General features: G+C 30.5%; 2 protein-coding genes across 2 annotated transcripts in view; one reads left to right on the top strand and one right to left on the bottom strand.

The window, feature by feature from the left end:
* LOC107163691 (neural cell adhesion molecule 1-like) overlaps window positions 1-22,229 on the bottom strand; it is a 168,364-nt gene that overhangs the window by 105,184 nt on the left and 40,951 nt on the right. The window lies entirely within an intron of this gene.
* LOC149058164 (uncharacterized) lies at window positions 11,443-13,772 on the top strand. Its single transcript, XM_089220541.1, has one exon. It carries the CDS (start codon window positions 12,648-12,650, stop codon window positions 13,770-13,772), a length of 1,125 nt encoding a protein of 374 aa, XP_089076667.1. The 5' UTR covers window positions 11,443-12,647.

Below are 22,229 nucleotides of genomic sequence, written 5' to 3'. Positions count from 1 at the left end.
CCTCTTCCCTCAGTCTCTTCTGTCTGATTTGTACTATATTTTATCAATTAACTTTATTGTTCAGCAATGTAACAAATAACATAATATAGAATTTTGTTAAAAAAAAAAAATTATTATGAATTTCATTATTAAAATTAGACTGAATTTCTTGAAAATTGCATTCAGTAGAGAAAATGAAGATTTAAAAACAGTTAAATGTTATACGCCATAGACATAATACCTTTAAAACATATTATATTTAAATTAAAAATTTCGTAGACATTGTATTGGACTTTAATGATGATCAATCTACTCTGCTATTACTTGAAAAAGAAAAATAATAAATTTTCCACACTAAAATGACCGTTATCCTTTTTATGTGGAAAGTAAGACATTAACAAACTGTAGTTAGTCAAATATTTATAACTTTAACAATTCTTTTTTTTTCTTTTCAGCGTCTTTAAGTTTTGTTTAACCATCACCAAAATGTAAAATATAAAATAAAAGCTTAAAAATAATAATTAAGGTGATTCGTGAATCTATTTCAGTATACATGAAAACTTTGTAGAACAAAAAATCATAATTAATGTTGTCAAAAAAACTTTAAGTACATTTTTAAAACAATATTAAAATTTTTCTTTGAAACCGAATAAATATGGTAACAAAGTATAAATACTTAACACATTTTATAAATAATAAAATTAAAATACGGTCGAGTTGTTAAGTTTTCTGTCATTTTAATAGAATTCGATTTTAATGAAGGAAAATAATCGTAGTGTAAAGTATTTACTGACTTAGTGTAAAGTAATAAATAATAATAAGCTATGAGTTCCTTTAATTTGGTTAACTTTTAATATATTAATAACTTTTAATTATATCATCGAATCATTCAAATTATTAAATAACTGAAGAGCTTTTATATCAGAATATAAATGAATGGAGATTTATATTATGAAATACTAGCTGAATTACCCATCGTTTCCGGGTTTATTACTGGGAATGTATCTACACCAAATTTGGTATAAAGATTATTATTATAATAAATTTCAAATACATATGGGAAAATATTGCCAGCTGCAAACAATTCGCAGTAACCACCGTAGACAGTAGGATTTTCCATATCACGAACATAATCCTCAGCAGTGGAAAAGTTGTCACCATATGAATTGTAAGACATATTAACAAAAGTATTCCAATTATCAGAGACAATTGTATTTCGGATCTCCTGACATCTTTCTTGAGTCTTATATACATTTTAATTATTTTGTTTAAACAAAATTTTAAAGATTTAACTTAATCATAAATTTAGTTATATCAACAATAATGAGGGGGGGAGGTTGATTTGTGATAAATTTCTAATGTAATTCGTTACTGCACTAAATAATTGATGAATTTAATTTGAATTTAATGATAAGTCAGTGTGCATATACAAAAAAACTATTCTGAAATTGGATGACCTCAGAGAATGTAGCATATATTTCTAAGGATAGTTCACTATAATATGTTAAATGTATATTATCATATAGTACTTACTTAATTCGTTAAAAATTGAAATAATTTTTGCTTACAGCGTAGCATAATATAGCTATTATGTTAAGTATCATAATATTTTTAGGGTCGTCCATACCTGCTGAAACAAAATAATTGAAATCCCGCGGTGCCCTAATAAGATAATTTATTTAAGTTCAAATAATATTTTTTTGTTTTATTCGGGATAAATAAACATAGAAATTAAAACGATAAATTGTATAAAGCAAAAGCGTCCATAGAATTTAATTAAAAGTGCACCGGTCAATAAATAAAACATGGTTTAAGTCACAGGGGGTAATAAAGAAACTTTGAAAAATATCTTTTTTTCCTTTATACAGACATGAAAACAAATCACGTAGTGCATATGTATAAACTAAGTACTTTCATGTATCAAAATAAAATTTACAGTCACTGTGTATTTTCCGATAAGCATTAAACCTTGCATAGATATACATTTTAAATGGGTAATTTATAATTAATTTGGTTTTTGTGGCAACATTTATAGTACATACCTCATTGGGGACAATAAAAATAGGAGAAGGTTATTTAGAACAATATTTGTATACTTATAAATATATATAAATGTATGATAGTGCCGCAGTAGTCTGATGGTCCATTAGGATGAGTGTTGTCTTTCTTTATATTTAAGACCAACGATAAATCATTTTTTTCAAAAATAGACTAAGGTTGAATCATGATAAAAATTTGTCTGTAAACCTATGGTTATTTTGCTGGATATGGTAGGTTTTTAAAAACTAATGTGATAAAATGTGGAACATTTAAGAAGATGTTATACCTGCACGTGTTGTCTCTGCTTGACAAAGGCGTGACATACCAAATTTTACGCTCAGCAGATCACGTTTAGCCCCATGAGTTTAAAATTTAGAGTGAATTACATTTTTATAAAAATTAAAGGTAACATTATTATCGAAGGCTTCTCATAGGATTTTTATTATATTTTAATTTTAAAGCGAGTTATGAATATTTTAAAATTGTGAATTGTTTGTATACCTAAAGATACTCATATTTAACAACGATGAGACTGACTCTATTCACTTTTTTTCTAGGCTCGAACTGCATTTTTTGAAACGACTAGTTAAAGAGTAAACGTACAAAATTCGTTAATCGTAAGACGCTAAGACCAATATGAACATAGCTGCGTCATTCAGTTCCGATCCAAAACTGATACAGCTGGTGCGTCACAATTTACATTCATGACGCACACAATGATCCAAAAAATACGATTTCTAAGGTAGATTTTGGTAGACGTCGTATCTACCGATTGAATATTGTATGTTGTGCTGATTAAAATAAAAGTTGTTGAGGGACATTATGAGGCAATGCACCCCGATTGCGCTTCGTCCTTGTATATTAGGTCTTAACGATAAGTGATCACTTAAACATTTCGTCATCGTAATAGAGTAGAAACAATCTGTAGGTACACAACTTAACACAAAATGCAATTTGATTTTAGACTTCCATAACAATATTATAATTACTTAATATTATGTACATTATTTATTCTTAATTCGTACAGCCCCTTTTGTTTTAGACAATGTATTATGTTTATTGGTTGATTCAATTCAGTATAAATTGGTCGGTTAAGTTGTTCTCAATAAAATGTGTTCGAATGTTACTCGGGTTCGGAGTTCGGTTATTCGGTAATATAGCTATAAAACTGTTCTTTAAGAATAAAGTTATTGGTAACCATGAGTAAGTTAAGTAGGTATGCCCAATATAGTTCTTTATCAGTTTGATGTACATTAATTTATTAACAAATAACGAACGGTAAAGTAGGCTATACGAGAACCGATTCGTTAAATACAATAAAATAAAACAATAATGTTGGTATTTAAAATACGTAGGTATGTATAGTATGCTTTTATTGGCATGAAAATCGTTTCAAGAACCGTCTATTATAATACCGCAGGATCGTAGTGTGCGTAAAAAAAAATAGACAGACCCAACACTATTACTTTACGTGTAGGTGGTGAGAACAACAATGGTGACACTGCCGTCGTCGTACAAGATTAAATACGTCAATGCAGTAGTTAGACCTAACCTAAACTATAGCATTTCTAGTTATGTCATTTTATATAATTTTCACCTATAATAGTAAAACTAAAAACTAAAAAAAAAAAAAACCTATAGCGTCTAAACAACACACGATTCTCGTATACACATTATATTTAGGGGTGATATTGTAAAAATTTCAATGTGTTTGGGCAATTTAGCATATTTTTTGGGGGGAGTGATTTTAAACCATTGAAGTATTGGGTTTAAGAAATCTTTTTTAATATCCTGTGATACGTTCGGGAAGTAAATTATCAATCCTCTCAAGGTTGCGTTTTTCAAGCGTTAAGATTCACTAAAATGGTCATTTTAAATGTGGCAGGTAACGTTATAACGAGTTCACGTTTTTATGTTCGAGCAATACTGAAATGCCGACATAATCATTATGTATAAGTTAATGTTAATAATATAATAATATAAAATGTTATATTAATCTTTGTAATGTTTTTTTTTTTTTTTTTTTTTTGTATTATTCCAGTGTAATTCTAGCTCAAATACAGCTAAAGAAATCACCCAAACACATTTATTTTATTATTTTTTTTTTTTTATGCGTGTAAAAAGATAATTCGGCCAAACGCGTGACGGGCCACATATATGCATATTATAGACGTGCAACCCGGAAGATACCTAAGCATTATACCTGCACTGCACACACATACACTCACACACACACACACACATTATACTATTATACAACTCGCGTTAACAAGATTTATTCGCGGACCGTCAGCGGCATCAGGTGCTGAGGGCTGCGAGTTAATTAGACAATTTCTGGGCTCTCCCGGAGGTGTAATATATAGGTACGGCGCGGCGCAGGCGGTGACTGTGTTCATTAAGATATTCAATTTCCAAACACCCGACATACACTGTACACGCCGGTACCGTGCACGAAAACATCGACTCGAAAGTCGGCCCTGTTTCCATATATCAAGTATATATTACAATTATTATAATATACGACCGAACGATCGTATTATACCTATATGCATAGGTCTCGGCAGGGACGACTTGGTATGGCGCCCGCCGGGAACTATAGCATCTCGGGATTTGGTGGTACAGGTGGATGGGTGGAAAAGAGTAGTTTTGCGCACCTACCGTCATAGATCAGAACTGGATTTAACACGCGTGTGTGTAGCATATATATATTATATAAAAGACTGGCGTGACGAAGGACTATATTTGAGGCACGTGCCTCAGTTTGAGGGGTAGTGGGTGTCCTCAAAGATCATCTAGTGTGTTAAAAAAAGCATAATTATTTAAATGAATAAATATATTTTATCTTAAAAAAATATTTTAATGTTTTTTGTGATGGTTGAAGTGGGTGGTTGGTCTGACAATATAACTACTGTACCTCATAACTTAATGAAGTTCGCCACGCCAATTTCATTTTTTATTATATAAAATAATATAGCCTGAAGGGTTCGGACCTCATTTGCTGTTGCATAATTTTAAGTAAGAAAACGTTTCGTCCCTATTTTCTTTTCCATCGAACCTTCATTTTACCAGGAGGTAAGCAGCTTAGTCGCGCGAGTATAAAAAATTAAAAAGTACAATTTATTGTAAGATTTTGTATTCGGAAAAAAATATAATAAATAAAGTCGGCGTGGGTAGATGAAAACATTTTTATATTACTTTTTCGAAATAAAAACCTTATTAAATTTAATGACAGTTACCAATGACTTATTTCAAGATTTTTTTTTTAATTTATTATAAAAATATATTAACAATGATAAATTGTATTCAATAATAAAAAAAAAAATAAAATAAAATAATCTATATTTGAGGTATTCGATTATAATATTAATGATTTATTAATTTTTTTTTTGCAATGTGTGAATTAGTATACTAAAATCGCATAAAAAAAATACACATATATATAATTGGTTTTAATTCATATATCGGTCGATTTTTTTTTTTTTGTATTTATATTTTGTTATCCGTACATATAATTTAATATATGCATATACAAGCACCTTGAATGTAAAACCTTTAATCCGGGAATACCTGGATAATCACACTGCGTAGCAGCACCGATAGAGATAAAAAATAATTAAATATATATATAATGAAAAAAATTAAGTGCCCCACGATGAAGAACGATAACGACAATAATAATATACTGTTATGCGCATGATATTAAATTATTTTATGTGCAATAACCGTAATAACACTAGTGATAATAATAATAATAATAATAATAATAATAATAAAAATATTGATAATAATAATAATATAATAACAATAATGAAATCGCCGTACGTGCGGACGCTGTCGAACACGGCTCAGTCGCATTAACGGTTCAAAAGTCCTTATTTAATGCGACTTCCTGTCGTCGCAACACCACCACCATCGCTTTTTCTGTACGGCAAATCCTTTTTGACTTCAAAGAAGCCAAACAAAACATTTTATTTTCTCTAGCGTTAAATATGCACACAAAACAGTCCTTTAAGGACGACTGCGGGGTGACTGATACCAGTCCACCGTCGTCGTCGTTGCCAAGCCAAAACCGGAAGGCCCACTAATGAACGACGATTGTTGTCATTGTATTTGTTGTTGCTGTCGAAACAGAAAGAAAATACAAAAATAAAATGTCTGCTACGACGCGCCGACGAAGATTTACGACCGTAAAGTCGGTTGTGCCGTGTGAATGCCTCATCGATATCTGCCACAACTATTTGCACTTGGAGTCCCTAGAAATAGCCGACTGTATGTACTCAACAAACAATCCGTTTGTTAACTCTGTGCAAAATTTGCGAAATGAAATCGATGGGACAAATTCACAGAGTATAGATTTATAAGGTTATTTAAATTATACGCTTGCGGCGATCACTGCAAACTATGGCATAATAGTAATAATAGATACGTATACACAATTGGTGTGATGAAGAGCAGTTGTTATTGGAGAGACGATAACAAAGTCACAATAACAAAATAATTGTAAAATAGAATTTTTGTTTATAATATTTTCACAAAATAGTAACGAGCCTCCAAAAAATGTAAAATAGCGTTAAGTATATGATATCGCCTCGCTGATCTGTACCAGGTCTGTACTAAAAGCTTAGGTTCTCGCATAAGTCAGCGATTCTATAAGACGAGAAATATTGGATTAAGGAATCGCAAAGTTATGAGAGGATTGATAAAGTTGAAATAGTATTTAACTTTTATTCTTAACAATAAAAGTATGATTCGTACTTTTAACCGTCAACCACATCATCGCTGAATGTCAAAAATACAACCAGTATCGAAATCAATTTCACATCTCCGAACAAATCTGTCAAGCACTTGGACCAAACCCACAGGATGTAAAAATCTTAATTTTATTCTTAAAAAACAAAACAGAATTGTACAATTTAATTTAATGTAGAAAATTTAAATACTTAAATACTAAAAATAAAACAACAAATTATTTTACTAATGGAATGTCCTAGTTGTTGATATATTTTGAACAATAAAAAAAAAAAGTATGATTGACAGTAACGCAAAATATTATTTTGAATTTTAAATCAAATTTTGCTTTATATTTCATAAGTGGGGACTTTAATAAAATTCTATGGATGGCCAAGGTTATAAGGTTCACCCACCGATGCATCATTGAAGATCTGTAGGATACACATTTAACATAAAATAATACATATATTACATACAACTAGTTCGAAGTATTATTTATGGGTATTGTAGATTCAGGGTCAATTAAATGTAGGGTATTTCCACTACCCTTATAAATGATAAATTATATTATAAAAAAATAATAATGTTAATTCACAAATATGGCATTGCGCGAATTCGTCAAAATTGCATAACATTAGACTTTCGTGGATTTCAATACTTACAGTTTTTATGTACATATTTTATAATATACGCAATACAACTATACTTACAATTAAACAAAATGCTTTCCAGAATTTTATGACGTTTATATGAATTCATTGAGCCATGTCGGGTCTCTCAAAAATGTATTGTGGACAATAAATGTAAATCTATTCGGTCGAAAGATTTATTTATTTACCGTTTTTTAAGTGATTTCATTTGAAAGTGTGATTAAAATAATTCGTTTAATTATTAACGAATTCCCGAGCACTTTTTTTGTGCTGTGTTGTGTTGAGTTGTTGTTTACTTTAATGTTAACACGACTAAGAGTAAATTATTCGTGATTACCAAAAATGTGTATACACCTAAAATACAGAGAGTTATGGTAGGTATTATTACTGTTAAAGTGAATTCACTGCCGATTTTCGGTCCATTAAAGAGTTTCTCGGGACAACTATATGGGCTATAAATACAGCCAGTAGGAGCATAGTAGCACTACTTCTTAGGAAGTTAGAAATCTACATTAAAATATGAGTTATAACAAGAACAATAACAAGCTATTGAATAACTAAAAATATCGAAATGTGTACAATCAAAATTCATTAAAATATTATTTTTCTCAGCTTCAATAAGTTATTTTATAATAAATATGATTTCATAAAATTATTTATTCATAAGAAGAACGAGCTTTTCTCTATAAAATGCACTTGATACTAGCAAACTAAAAAAATATATATAAAGTATAACAACTAGTATCCTTACTGCATGAACATTTATCACTAATTTTTAAACACAGAAAAATATTGAATGCATTTAAATCTTAACTTTTATAATTAAAACCCCACGATTTTAACTTTGTACTTAGTTTAAGCGTTAAATTAAAAACAAATTCTTGGTTGTGTACTTGTATCACACTATTAATTTGACTTGGTTCAACCCTTATTTATTTTAAATTTTGCCATCATTCATTTATAGCATAAAAGTCATTAATTAAAAAAATTGAATTGAGTTTGAATTCGATGATGATATTGAAATTAAAAAATCCGTTTCAGCATTTTATCATTATTAAATCTCAATGAATATTTCAAATGAGAATTTTAATTCAAGAATATTATATAGAATCAGATGGATCATTTCAAAATATTCTAAAAAAAAAAGTATTAAAAAAAAGTCCCTGGTTTTACCGTTTAATATGAACTTAAATCTTCTTTGATCGTTTGCTCAAAATTAATTCAATACCATCGTTCTTTTTCACTTGATACGCATGTATGCCAAAAAAAAGTTATGCGTGTTGTGCTTTTTAACTTTTTATGAACATTAACATAATTTTATAGTCTGAATTCATTTATAACATTTCATTGTATATTAAAGTATTAAAGAAAATATTATTTTTTTTTGTAATTTAACTATAAACTATATATATATATATGTTACCGGTGAAGACGTAAATTTAATGACTAATCAATAACGATATTTTCAATCAAATTATAGGCAGTATACGATATTGACTAGGAAATAACGTTCATGTCCACTATTTTCAGGCAATGAGGCATTTAAAAATATATCCTAGACTATGACTATAATTCTAGGTTGTTTCAGATATAATTGATAAAAAAATAATACCAATACCATAATATTATTAAGAATAATAATAATACCAATTTATCGGTTGATCTACTAACAATAACGTACATTTCGGCATAACTTCTATCTTGACAGAACTTAAATTAGGAACTATTTAAGAGTACCTATAGTCTATACCTGACATGGATAGAGCACATGGCTCACTTCATAATCTTTTAGCAGTCATTGTTGCATATGAAGCTTATGTATAAATTATGTAAGTACAATGTAAATTAATTGTTAAAGTGAATTAATAACAATATTAAAATTTCAATATAGATACGAAAAAATGAAATGCTAAAATATAGGTTCATTATAGAACACAATTGGGATTGCCGGAGAAAAATAAATTTCAGTTTGTAAGGCTGCTGGCAATGGAATCTCAGGATCACAAAGCTATACTAAATGTGTTTGTAAAACAGGATGTAAAACTAATAGATATGCATGTAAAAAAGTAATTTTTGTGTGATTCAATAAGTCATATTACAGTAAATTTTTAAAATAAATAATTGTAAATAAAATAAAATTTAAGAAAATTATCAATATTGTAATCTGTATTAGACATTAAAGTAATTTCCTAGTCATAGTTGTAAATGTGTTAATGATCAAAACGTGAAATTAAAACAGTAGCCATCAAAAAGTTAAATTGAAAAGTTAAACAACTTCTACCTAATGTAAAAATACATAATACTTACTTAAATTGTTTAATAACAAATATTTCAAAAATACATATAATTACTTACATAGTTTTTAGTATTTATTTGTTTATTATATTTTACTGTTAAATATAGTTATAACTTATAACAATGTAACATATGAAAATATAGTTTGATAGAACTTACTACAATATTGCCCGGGAAAAAAAAATAATGTACAGATTACTATGAGATATGAATTACAAAATAATATAATATACCTCTAATAGTCATATAATATTTATATGACACTAATATCTATTATCTACAATTTATAAAACAGAAATTATGTAAAATACTATTAAATACAATTTCTAGAAGATGATCTATAATGTGGGTCTAGCCAATGGGCATCCGTCTATTAAATTGTGATTATAATTACATATTCATTAGTCATGTTGAATAATAAATATTATTTAAACTAGTTAAAATTATTATTTAATTATATTGGTATGCATATTATTACTTATTAGTTTATTATAATATAATATCTATATAGTTGTTTTAAGTTAACCTGTTTCAAAAAATAAATTTATATAAATCTCTATAGTATTTTCCAATTTTTTTTAAATTTTTTTTTAATTGGTAATTTACCGAATAAATTGCTCTGCAGATTATCCTTAATGTAATTGGATCACCTACCATATCTTTGACTAACTATTGATTTCATCCAAGTTATGTTTGTATTATTAACCATTTATAAATGTTTGGGAATATTTTGGGCATACAAGGATGCTGTGTTGAAAGTAAATGAGTTAATCTATTGTTAAATCCTTTACAACTATTGTTGCCTGTTGGTTATATCATTTATGTCAGTCACCTTTAAATATATTAAATACGAATTCCAGAGAGGTCTTTGTTTCTCAATTTCAATCCTGGTAGTTTTCTCAAAATTAATCATGAAAGCAAAAACCAATTATTTAGGACAAACGATTCAATAATTAAAAATTGTTTCATGTTGTCACAGAAAGTAAAATAAATTCTAAAATAGTAAACAATGGTCCAACTGAGATCCAATTGAGATACAATAATTTGTATACGTCAAATTTTAGAATTCGTTAGTTTGATACATTACACATATTATTATTTTCCAAATGTATAAATATTAATATTGTTTAGTAGATCATATGGCCAATTTCGTTTTGAGCGACAATGGAGATTACCCAAAAGAATAATAGAAAAAAATTAGATTATAGGAGATGCTATTATTGTGTAATTTATAATAATTTTAGAGAATAATTTCGTATTGTGTATGAAACCAAGTATACAGAGTGAGAAATTACCGACGAAATATCGCGAAACCAATAAATCACAACAGCAAAATATCGATGGTAAAATATACTATATTATTGTATAATATAATAAAATTGATGTAAACAATAAATATTAATTAATTTAAGTAGATATTCCAAAAGGTATTATATATTTTTGATTATTTTGATGAAAGATACGATTAGATAAGATAAAGTAATATGCAATATTTAACAAAAAAAAAAAAATAAATATGCAATAATAATGTACGGGGATATTATTTCTTCACGATGTGTATTGGTTTAGAGATATTTTGGTCGCGGAATATTTTACTGGTGATATTTTTTGAAAACCCAGAACGAGTGGGAATTTTAAAAATTCTACAAAGAGAACCGACTGAGATTTAGTTAATAAATGTTGGTATAAGTGATTCTTGTAACTGTCAAATAAATATCCATCGTGCTTAATAATTATTATATTTGTTACGGAATAAACCGAGACATAAAAAGGTCTTTATCAAGACCACTAATTGACCAAAAACGAAGCGGTTTGACAGATGAAAACCACACCAAGTAAAGGCGAACGGCAGCACAACGGTGTGATTTTCATCTGTCACAACAGAGGCTCGGGCCAATCAGCGACGGACTAAGTTATCGAAATGGGTATATATACCGGATGATTTCGATAACTTAGTCAGTCTTTTCCAAACCTTCAAACTATCAACATCCATCAAGCACAACAAGATAGAAGAAGGACCAAGACCAGACACCAGACCAGACCACCGACCGCCGACGATCGACGACCAGACCGCTCCACGGCAATTGTCATCGTCCGCCGCCGAGAACCGACAACTACGCCGCCACACGGCAATTATCAACAACCGGCCGCCGAAGAACGATCACTACGCCGCTCCACGGCAATTAGCATCGCCCAGCCGCCGCGGACCGAATACTACGCCGCCACACGGCATTTAACATCGTCCAATCGCCGAAGACTGACGAACCGCTGCTACACGGCGTCGCTCAAGCATCGGCCGTCGACAACATCGCCAACCGCTGATCCATCGCCGTTCCGCTAACGCGATTATTAAAAGGGCCCTTTTCAGGGCCATCACTGGATTACATCGGCACTTAATTAAGTTGTCCGACCCGAGCCAGGTTCGCCGTCGGAGTGCCGCTTTGATTTAAGTCTGCACCGACGACGGCCGACTCCTTAGCCTACACGTCATGTTATGTTAACCGCATATTGACATTCCTAACATTGTAAAGATAGGGTCCGGCATTAGCCCGACCATACGCCTAAGTGCCTCCGATTGTGTCGACTCACTTAATTAAGTCTGGTCGACACAAATCGACACTTTTCTCGACCCTATAAATTGTAAACATAATTATTTTATACATAGCAATAGAAACAACTAATTACTGAATACAACAGTCTTTTTATTCACGACGCGGGCCGTCCAACCGGACGCACCGTATCAGCTGGCGCCCAACCCGTGACTCGAAATCTTCACCAATCAGAACGACTATTCAAGGAGCAAGTTTACTAGTCGGTACGGCTGAAACATATACCCATAAATTGCCAGAACGACTATTCAAGAAGCAAGTTTACTAATCGGTACGGTGGAAACATATACCCGGTAACACTCAGTAAAATTAGGAATACAACAAATAGTTAATATTCATCATAATGAGTCCAAACCAAAGACAGAAACGTAACCAGGGCACGTCTGGAGGAGACACACAAATATTAGAAAAGACGCAACAATTAGAGGAGAAAATAGAAATACTGGAAGATACTGTGCAACAACTGCAGAAAAAACTAGAGACTATGGAAAATCAGTATGATGCATTAAGACAACTTATTAATGATACGGATACCAAAATATTAGTAACAACAGCACGACAGGAAAAAGATATCCAGAATCTACAGACCAATGTAACCACACTGCAGACTACAAAAAATGATGGCGTATTTATGAACACCAGCAATAGGTCAACGGTGGATATTATAGCCCCAACTTTTAGTGGAGAGAGCAAGACGGAACATCCAAAACAATTTCTGAAGGAAATACATACATACTTAGAACACAAACAAATCACCATCAGAAAAGAAAAAATGATAGTCATAGAAAATAACCTTCGTGGAAAAGCAGCAAAATGGTACACAATGATCAAAGACGCATCACTAGACGAAGTAACGTTCAATGAATTGTTCCTCAAGCATTTCTTTTCCGAAAACCATCAATGGGATATCTTTATAAAATGCACGGAAGCGGGAAAAAAACCGATTAAAAAGGACTTCCAAGAACATTTTCACCATTGGATGGCGGAATTGAAACACCTTGATTCACCCAAAATGAATGAAGAACAAGCAATTAATTTGATCACGAAACATTTTCCAATAGCCATTCAGGCGTACATACAAACGACAAAGGAAAAAAAATTTTTACCAATTTGGGAAAAATTAGGTGAGTTGGAAAATAATATAAAGCAAGAAGAGGAACCAGTTAAATATAATGAAAACCCAACTAAACAGATAAATACCAGGCAAAACAACACATACAATAGAACAACATACCCGACAAACAACCAAAATTATAAACATACCTCAGATGTACACAAACCATACACGCAGAGACCGGTACAGCACTATGGAGGTAACCGCAATCCCAACATCAGACAATTAACCATGGATCAACCAGAACTCGATGCTGACCACATAATTAGCGACAGGGAGGAGACGATTGAAGATATTGATAGGACAAAAAACTGGGAACAGGGGACTGTGGAAATGGATCAACCTCAGTCATAAACACCCTTGATCTAAAAGACATTACAAAGACAACAATGAAGAAAAAGCACCCACCAGACAAGTCATTAAATTTATTAAAATCAGAAGATTTAACAAGAGATGAAGACTTTGACGTGGCATTTACCAAAACACAACAATTGGGTTGTCCATACATAAAAACATCTATAAACAATCGAGAGTATGACATGTTAATCGATTCAGGAGCCGAAATATGTGCAATATCGGAGGAATACTACAATAATATAATACAAGATGACTCAAAGATACCAGTAATACCATTAACTGGACTTAGTATACATAATGCGATGGGCAACAAACCAACAAAAGTAACTAAGCAAATTTTGTTACCAATAGAAATAGGAAATGAACAAATACAGACACCATTCATTGTAATAAACAATTTGAATGAAAAAGGTATTATAGGTAGTGATTTTCTGGAAACAAATAAATCATTAATCGATTATGAAAAAAGACAGTTGACAATAAAAATAAACAACAATATGTATGATATACCATTTTCGAAAAAAGAAACAAAGCAACCCATGCATTTACGAGCAATATGCACACAGCCAATCACGGAACCATTAAACCAAATACAATTCAATACACTACCTGACCACATTCAAGATAAATTAGATAAATTAGTACAACAATATCATAGTGTATTTCGGAATATCCCTGGTGAAATAAAAGGGTATGAATGTGTAATAAGATTAAAAGACGACAAACCAGTTAATCAAAGACCATATCCTATTCCGATCACGAAACGTGAAGCAGTCGAAAAAGAAGTTAAACGAATGTTGGATATGGGCATCATCAAACAATCAAGATCACCATATTCGGTACCAATTGTGCCAGTTTTTAAAAAAAATGGTGACGTACGATTATGCTTGGACGCCCGAAAAATTAATGAACAAATTATTCCAGACCGAGAATGTCCTATGACAATAGAAACAATATTCTCGAAATTTGAAAAAATAAAATGCATTAGCACGTTGGACCTCCGAAGCGGATATTGGCAAGTAAAGCTTGCAGAAAAAAGCATGGATCCATGTTCATTTCTCATAAATGGCAGAAATTATTCATTCAAACGTTTGCCATTTGGACTCAATATAAGTGGGTCAGAGTTTCAAAAAAGCATGGACATTGTATTAGGCCCGTTATTACAATCCTTTGTAACAATTTATGTAGATGACATATTAATTACATCGGAAAACGAGAGTAGTCACTACGAACACATAAAAATGGTTCTCGAAAGATTTGAAAAATACAATGTTACCATCAACATTGACAAATGTCAATTCTTCAGAAAACAAGTATCATTCTTAGGGCACATAATTTCAACGGAAGGAATAAAAATGGACACTGACAAAATAAAAACGATTCAAGATTTTAAAACACCAAGCAAAAAGAAAGAAATACAAAGTTATTTAGGATTTTTAAATTTTTACAGAAAATATGTAAATAAGTTCGCACACATAATTGAGCCATTAATTGAATTGACAAGAAATAACGTGAAGTGGAAATGGGAAGAAAAACACCAACGAGCGTTTGAAGAATCAAAAAAAGCATTTTTGAATGACGTGATAATAATGTTTCCTGATTTCTCAAAACCATTATATATAAATACAGATGCGTCAAATGTAGCCATAGGCGGAGAATTATACCAAATACTAGATAACAATGAAAGGGCAACATTAGGTTACGCAAGCAGAACACTAAAATCACCTGAAACAAGATATACAACAACCGAAATTGAAGCGTTAGCTTTGGTATATTGTTGTAACAAATTTCGACAGTACATTGTAGGCCATAAAACTATTATACAAACAGATCATCATGCGCTTACGTTTATGAAGAGTTGCAGACTAACTAACGGAAGACTGACCAGATGGACGCTAGCTCTGCAAGAATATGATCTGGAAATACAGTACATTCCGGGAAAAGACAACATAGTGGCAGACACACTTACTCGTTATCCAAGGATTACCGAAGAACGAGAAGAAGTAACCAGAATAGTAAGTCAGAATACACTAGCCGTAAGAAATATTGACTCAGAGCGGGAAGAACTTGTCAACGTATCTGAAGTTCGCCCATACTACGGTATGGACAAACAAAACATCGATTAAATACAAAAAAACTTATCATAAGAAGCCAATGAGAGGTATGACAGCTTTGACAAATCAGCGGAAAGCATTTAACATACAATTAAATATATAAGAACGGTCGACAAAGTTATACTCATCAGTTTCAAAAATGGCACCAATAAATGCAGAACGTGAAAAGGCTAAACAAGAAGCAGCAGAAAAAAGAAAACAACTGTTAAAACAATTAAAAGAAAACAAAGAAAATTTTAATGGATTAGCATTAATAACCAGCTGCGAACGGCTGTGTACAAAGCAGCACAAACACGCACACGTTTATTCCGAACGTTTTAAAATTTGTGCTAGATGGTTCCCACCCCGGCACAAATCTGGGGGGGGTTCTGTTACGGAATAAACCGAGACATAAAAAGGTCTTTATCAAGACCACTAATTGACCAAAAACGAAGCGGTTTGACAGATGAAAACCACACCAAGTAAAGGCGAACGGCAGCACAACGGTGTGATTTTCATCTGTCACAACAGAGGCTCGGGCCAATCAGCGACGGACTAAGTTATCGAAATGGGTATATATACCGGATGATTTCGATAACTTAGTCAGTCTTTTCCAAACCTTCAAACTATCAACATCCATCAAGCACAACAAGATAGAAGAAGGACCAAGACCAGACACCAGACCAGACCACCGACCGCCGACGATCGACGACCAGACCGCTCCACGGCAATTGTCATCGTCCGCCGCCGAGAACCGACAACTACGCCGCCACACGGCAATTATCAACAACCGGCCGCCGAAGAACGATCACTACGCCGCTCCACGGCAATTAGCATCGCCCAGCCGCCGCGGACCGAATACTACGCCGCCACACGGCATTTAACATCGTCCAATCGCCGAAGACTGACGAACCGCTGCTACACGGCGTCGCTCAAGCATCGGCCGTCGACAACATCGCCAACCGCTGATCCATCGCCGTTCCGCTAACGCGATTATTAAAAGGGCCCTTTTCAGGGCCATCACTGGATTACATCGGCACTTAATTAAGTTGTCCGACCCGAGCCAGGTTCGCCGTCGGAGTGCCGCTTTGATTTAAGTCTGCACCGACGACGGCCGACTCCTTAGCCTACACGTCATGTTATGTTAACCGCATATTGACATTCCTAACATTGTAAAGATAGGGTCCGGCATTAGCCCGACCATACGCCTAAGTGCCTCCGATTGTGTCGACTCACTTAATTAAGTCTGGTCGACACAAATCGACACTTTTCTCGACCCTATAAATTGTAAACATAATTATTTTATACATAGCAATAGAAACAACTAATTACTGAATACAACAGTCTTTTTATTCACGACGCGGGCCGTCCAACCGGACGCACCGTATCATATTTCAACTTTGATTTTATGCAAGAATATTGTTCAAACTTTATCTTATTCCTGTTTTCCGGGTATGACAATAATTATTTTTAATGATTAATTCAAATGCCAATACTAAAAACTAATGATGCCAAGTCGTAATTTTCCATTTAAAGTTTTAATTAAAACAAACAACTGTCATCTGATTATAAGAAATACCTACTACCTACATTAGTTTATTATTAAAATTATAGTAAGACTGTCATAATAATTATTTTACTGTGACTGTGACTCTTAATAATATATAATATATTAATATATATTATATTCACAAGCTTTCTAATTTTTTTTCTCTTTAAAAAATAATTTAAAAATAAATTCTGAGTACCTATATTCATAATGGCATTGTCCACATACGGAATTTAATAAACCAAAATACAATTTATTTTCATTATCAATACAAATTATAAAAGTTCTGATGCATTTATTAAATTTGCTTTTCATTAATATGATATATACCTACTGTATGCTTTATCTGTTAGTAGTTTATTTTCTTTCTTTTAAAAAAAAAACCCCTTACTTAAATTAGTTATAAATATGAATTAGTTAATCAATGATTTTAATATAAATTGGTTAAGGGAGCATAAAAAATAGTTTGATTTTTCAAAAACATTATGATCAGTCAACAAAAAGTGACTCTGAATAAACAAAAATAATGAGAAAATGATTTAAAAGGTATTTATTTGATTCACTGAAAAATCTTACTTTGAAAATTACGTTATAATAAAAATAACACTATAGGTAGGTAAAATAATAAACAAATCAATAATTAGTCTTCTAAATAGTTAACGTTTAATCCTAACAAATATTCCCTTTCGTGGAAAAATCAGTCATGATATCGATTCAAAAAGATAATTTATTTAAATTCTATCAATAGTTCAACTATTATACTAATAAATAATAATGTTCCTAAGGGAAAACAATTGTCAATAACTGTCTACAAATATTGACTGACAGTTTAACGAATCCCTGTATAGTCTCTAATAGCTTTTAGAATGTGATGGCTAATTATTTTTATTTATTTAGAGTTGCTATGGCGCAATTATAATATAGCATACACGTATACATGACAGTATACAATAATATTTATGAAAGATTATATAAAGTACAAACAATAGTGAAAACATTATAATAAAATAAACTATTAAAATATCCATTAAAACATATTAATAGTTAACAATATATATTATAGTCCTAAAAATAGTCCAATGTTATAAATATTCACTAATCAGATGTGAAAAATTTATTATACAACATTAAATCCTTATGACAACACTCATCTATCCTGATCTTTGATGAGAAAAGTACGACCCAACATCAAAATTAGAGAAATTAATTTTATAAAAAATTGTGATTTAATACACTGTTTAGTTTTATTAGTTTTGTGGGTTATGTAACTCGTCTTGAGAATGTCACCGTAATGGATGGTGCATTGAATTTGAATTTAATGATAAATCATGATTACGAACGATGCTGAGCACAGTTCCACAGTCTATCTGTCAGCCGATATACATTTATATTGCTACAAAGCCATTTGTTTTGTTATTGGTAATATAGTAGGTTCAAACAAATCGAATGCTGTACTTACAATAAGTATTTAAATATCGTTGAACGCAATATTACTATATATTATATTATATATTACTTATAAGTCATTAAGTCCGTGCTACTTATTATAATAGCTTATAATTAATCCAAATTTTTATAGAATTATGCCCAGTTACTGATAATTTCAAATAATGGCGTTAAGTTTCAAGTCCTTGCAAAAAATGTTTTTCTATCAACGTACCCTACCCTATAGATATTTATTTGAAACGTCAATATTTTTTATATTTTTAGGTTACAGAAAATACGACATAGATATAATGCACTTTGTATTCATTTGTAACAATTTATTTAAATTTAAATAGTAGGTATACATTTTAAACTAAAATTAATTTGCATTTTCATGAAATTTTGATGAATTTTATTAAGATATTTGAACTTCAAACACTTATAAAAAACTTCAGCCTATGTGTTTTCTATATTTTTAAATTGGTATAGTATGCACCTTAAAAGGAATCTTTTAATAAATTTTCAAGCACTTTTACACAAAATTACATTTATTTTTATAACATTACCACTTACACATAAAAACAAATAATAAATTCAGAAAGATAGCTTAAATTTAGTGTAAATATTTTGAAAATAGTATGAAATTAAACAAAAATAATAATTTTTTAAACAAATTAATAATCTAAATACTTAATTTTTCAATTTTTTAAGGTTAATATTTTTTTAATAATAATAAAATAACAAAAATCTTTTAAGAGTAATTTAATTTTGCCCTAATTTGAACTTAAAACGATACTGGAAAAATATTATAACTTTACACTACACTTTATTTTTTAATTCTGATAAATGCAAAATATTAGGTTTCGTGTTTTAAATGTTTGAATCTTGTATTTATATAAAAATTTAAAAAAAAATATGAATTTTCAACTACAAAATAATTTACGATTTTGACAACTTTTATAAATATTTAACTCCAAACCTCATTAAAAATAAAAGTGAATATACGCTCAACTTTTTATTTGATTCCAGTAATAACAACTTATGAAGAATCTTATATCACATTTTTCAGTTTGATGACCGAGAAAAAAACTAAAACTAAAAACTAAAAACTCCAAATGTTTAACATAAATACTCAGCTAAGAAAAAGACTACATTTATTTAACGTTGTGTCATATTAAAAAATACTAATCTAAATAATTGGTGAAAATATCATGTTCTAATAGTTCTAATATTTTAAATAGAAAAAAAAAAATCATAAGAAAACCCAATTTTGTCGAAAACTAATATTTGGTAGTTGTTGTTCGTATAATAATTCCGTTCTCCGTATTTATTTATTTTTTTTAGTTTTCCAAATTCTGACAAAAGTAGTGGGAATTTTTAATTCAGTATTGATACTCAAACAATTACCAACTAAATCAAGTTTAGTAACAGAACTTATTTTCTAAGCTAGAAATCTGATAAGTGATTTTCTTCTTCTATAAATAGAGATTTCATACTAAATAGAAACACATCATCGTATAATCGATATTCGATACATTCATCACTCCACTCAGAATCTAAAACAAATTGAACAACAGAGTAATTTAAAATAGGTAATTGATATAAACGAATGGTAAATATGCCCTAAAAATCGTTTAACCAATAATACGTTAGCATTAAAAGTGTAATATGAAATTAAAAGTTTTTAAAGAATGTGGTTTTCCTAATTTAAAATAAATCCTTATAAGTATTTTATTTACACTTATCTTTTAACCCTTAAACTTTGTAGTTAAATATTTTTACAATCATTCCCTTAAATTATCATAATTTAAAATCAAATTTAATAATAGTATGGCAAAATGATATAAGATCGTAAATCTAGTGAGTTACAATATTGTAACAATCACACGAATTTAAATATGATTTTATGCCTTTGTGTTTTTTCCTATAGTTAGATACGTAGGTACCTCTATAATGTACCTCTTTTATGAAACACCCTCAATATTTGTAACATTTTGCTACCCATGGTCTCAGCTATGCTCAATTAATGAGAATCGGAATTCAGCTAAGTCTAATCTGGACCACTGCACGTGCATTGAGTGATCAAATCTAGAAAGGTCTATTTTAATTTATAATAAAATACCAAGAAAAAACGTTTAGAAAGAAAACACTGGTGACAAATTGCACCCCCAAACGATTAAAAACATCAATGTAAAACGAAAATAGCATTTGTTTAATAGCATTGAACTGTAAAAATATAACTCTATATTTTATTCATAATTTTACTCGTCAAAATGTTAAATTTAATTGAGAAAATCTTTCAAACAAAAGATATTATGTTGATCTCCCTTAATAACTAAATAATTGATTATTTAAATTTACATAACTATAACTTATATATTAAACATTATTAAAATAATGTATAATCTATATTCTATATATAACGCATATATAATAATATGTGATAAATTCATACATAGAACACAATATTATAAAATGATGAAATTTTACGAATCTTTATAAACTTTATATTATGAATGTTTAAAGAACGAACTAATGAAAAGATTATAAAAAATTTATACGCAAAATTATTTAAACTTCATATCATATTCGTAAAAAAATTTCAACAAAATGAGTATGTACAACATTATACGTGTTTTTATAAAATATAATAATACCACTTGAGGTTAATGTGTTTAATATATAATAAAAGTGTTAACGGTCATTAATTTTAAAGACATCGGTTACAATAAATATTTGAACACTATAATAGTATGCAGTACATATTTTTATTAATTATTCACATACATGATAAACGATATTTATTACCAATATTTTAAATTTGATTATTTAACTACCTATTTAATATTTTTATAGGTAGTGAATAAAAACTAAAATATTGTTTATGCAGTATTTTGTTATGCAAATACTATTAAAATTTATCAATTATTCATTTGACACTTGTCGCGACCGATCCTACTGATTTTTTAATTAGAAACACACGCACAGATGCACTATATACTACGTAGTTATACAATAATAATAATAAACTGTTATGCCGTAGTGGAAAACGTTTTTCATTCGCAACTTTTCACTTAACGGTCCTGCGAAACTGCTTTCCGTGCCACCGCCTTGTCAATTATATCGTTATTGTCATCATCATTGACACTTATCTGCGTCGTCTGCCGCGGTAAAACGTCCTCGACGACGTGACTGCAGCTACGTAGAACGCGATAAATATAGGTACGGACAGCCGCACAGCGTATAGTTTCCCAATACTTCATTGCGTATTTTTCGTCGTAGTCGAATCGCATAATTTATGCAAGCGTGCACAGACCTAGTTAGTTTTTTAGAGCACGTAACACATTCGGCTTTACGTATTTTTGACGTCGGGAACTAGTACCTAAG

Source organism: Diuraphis noxia, unplaced genomic scaffold (genome assembly GCF_037042655.1).
Source record: "Diuraphis noxia isolate RWA-SAM2 unplaced genomic scaffold, SU_Dnox_SAM2 contig0002, whole genome shotgun sequence".
NCBI classification, from domain to species: domain Eukaryota; kingdom Metazoa; phylum Arthropoda; class Insecta; order Hemiptera; family Aphididae; genus Diuraphis; species Diuraphis noxia.
Note: the sequence above shows the minus strand (reverse complement) of the source record. Positions and strands in the feature narration are given on the sequence as shown.

What these genes read in the sequence shown, in the direction of transcription:
- LOC149058164 (XM_089220541.1), top strand. Translation starts at nt 12,648, where the DNA reads ATGAGTCCAAACCAAAGACAGAAACGTAACCAGGGCACGTCTGGAGGA.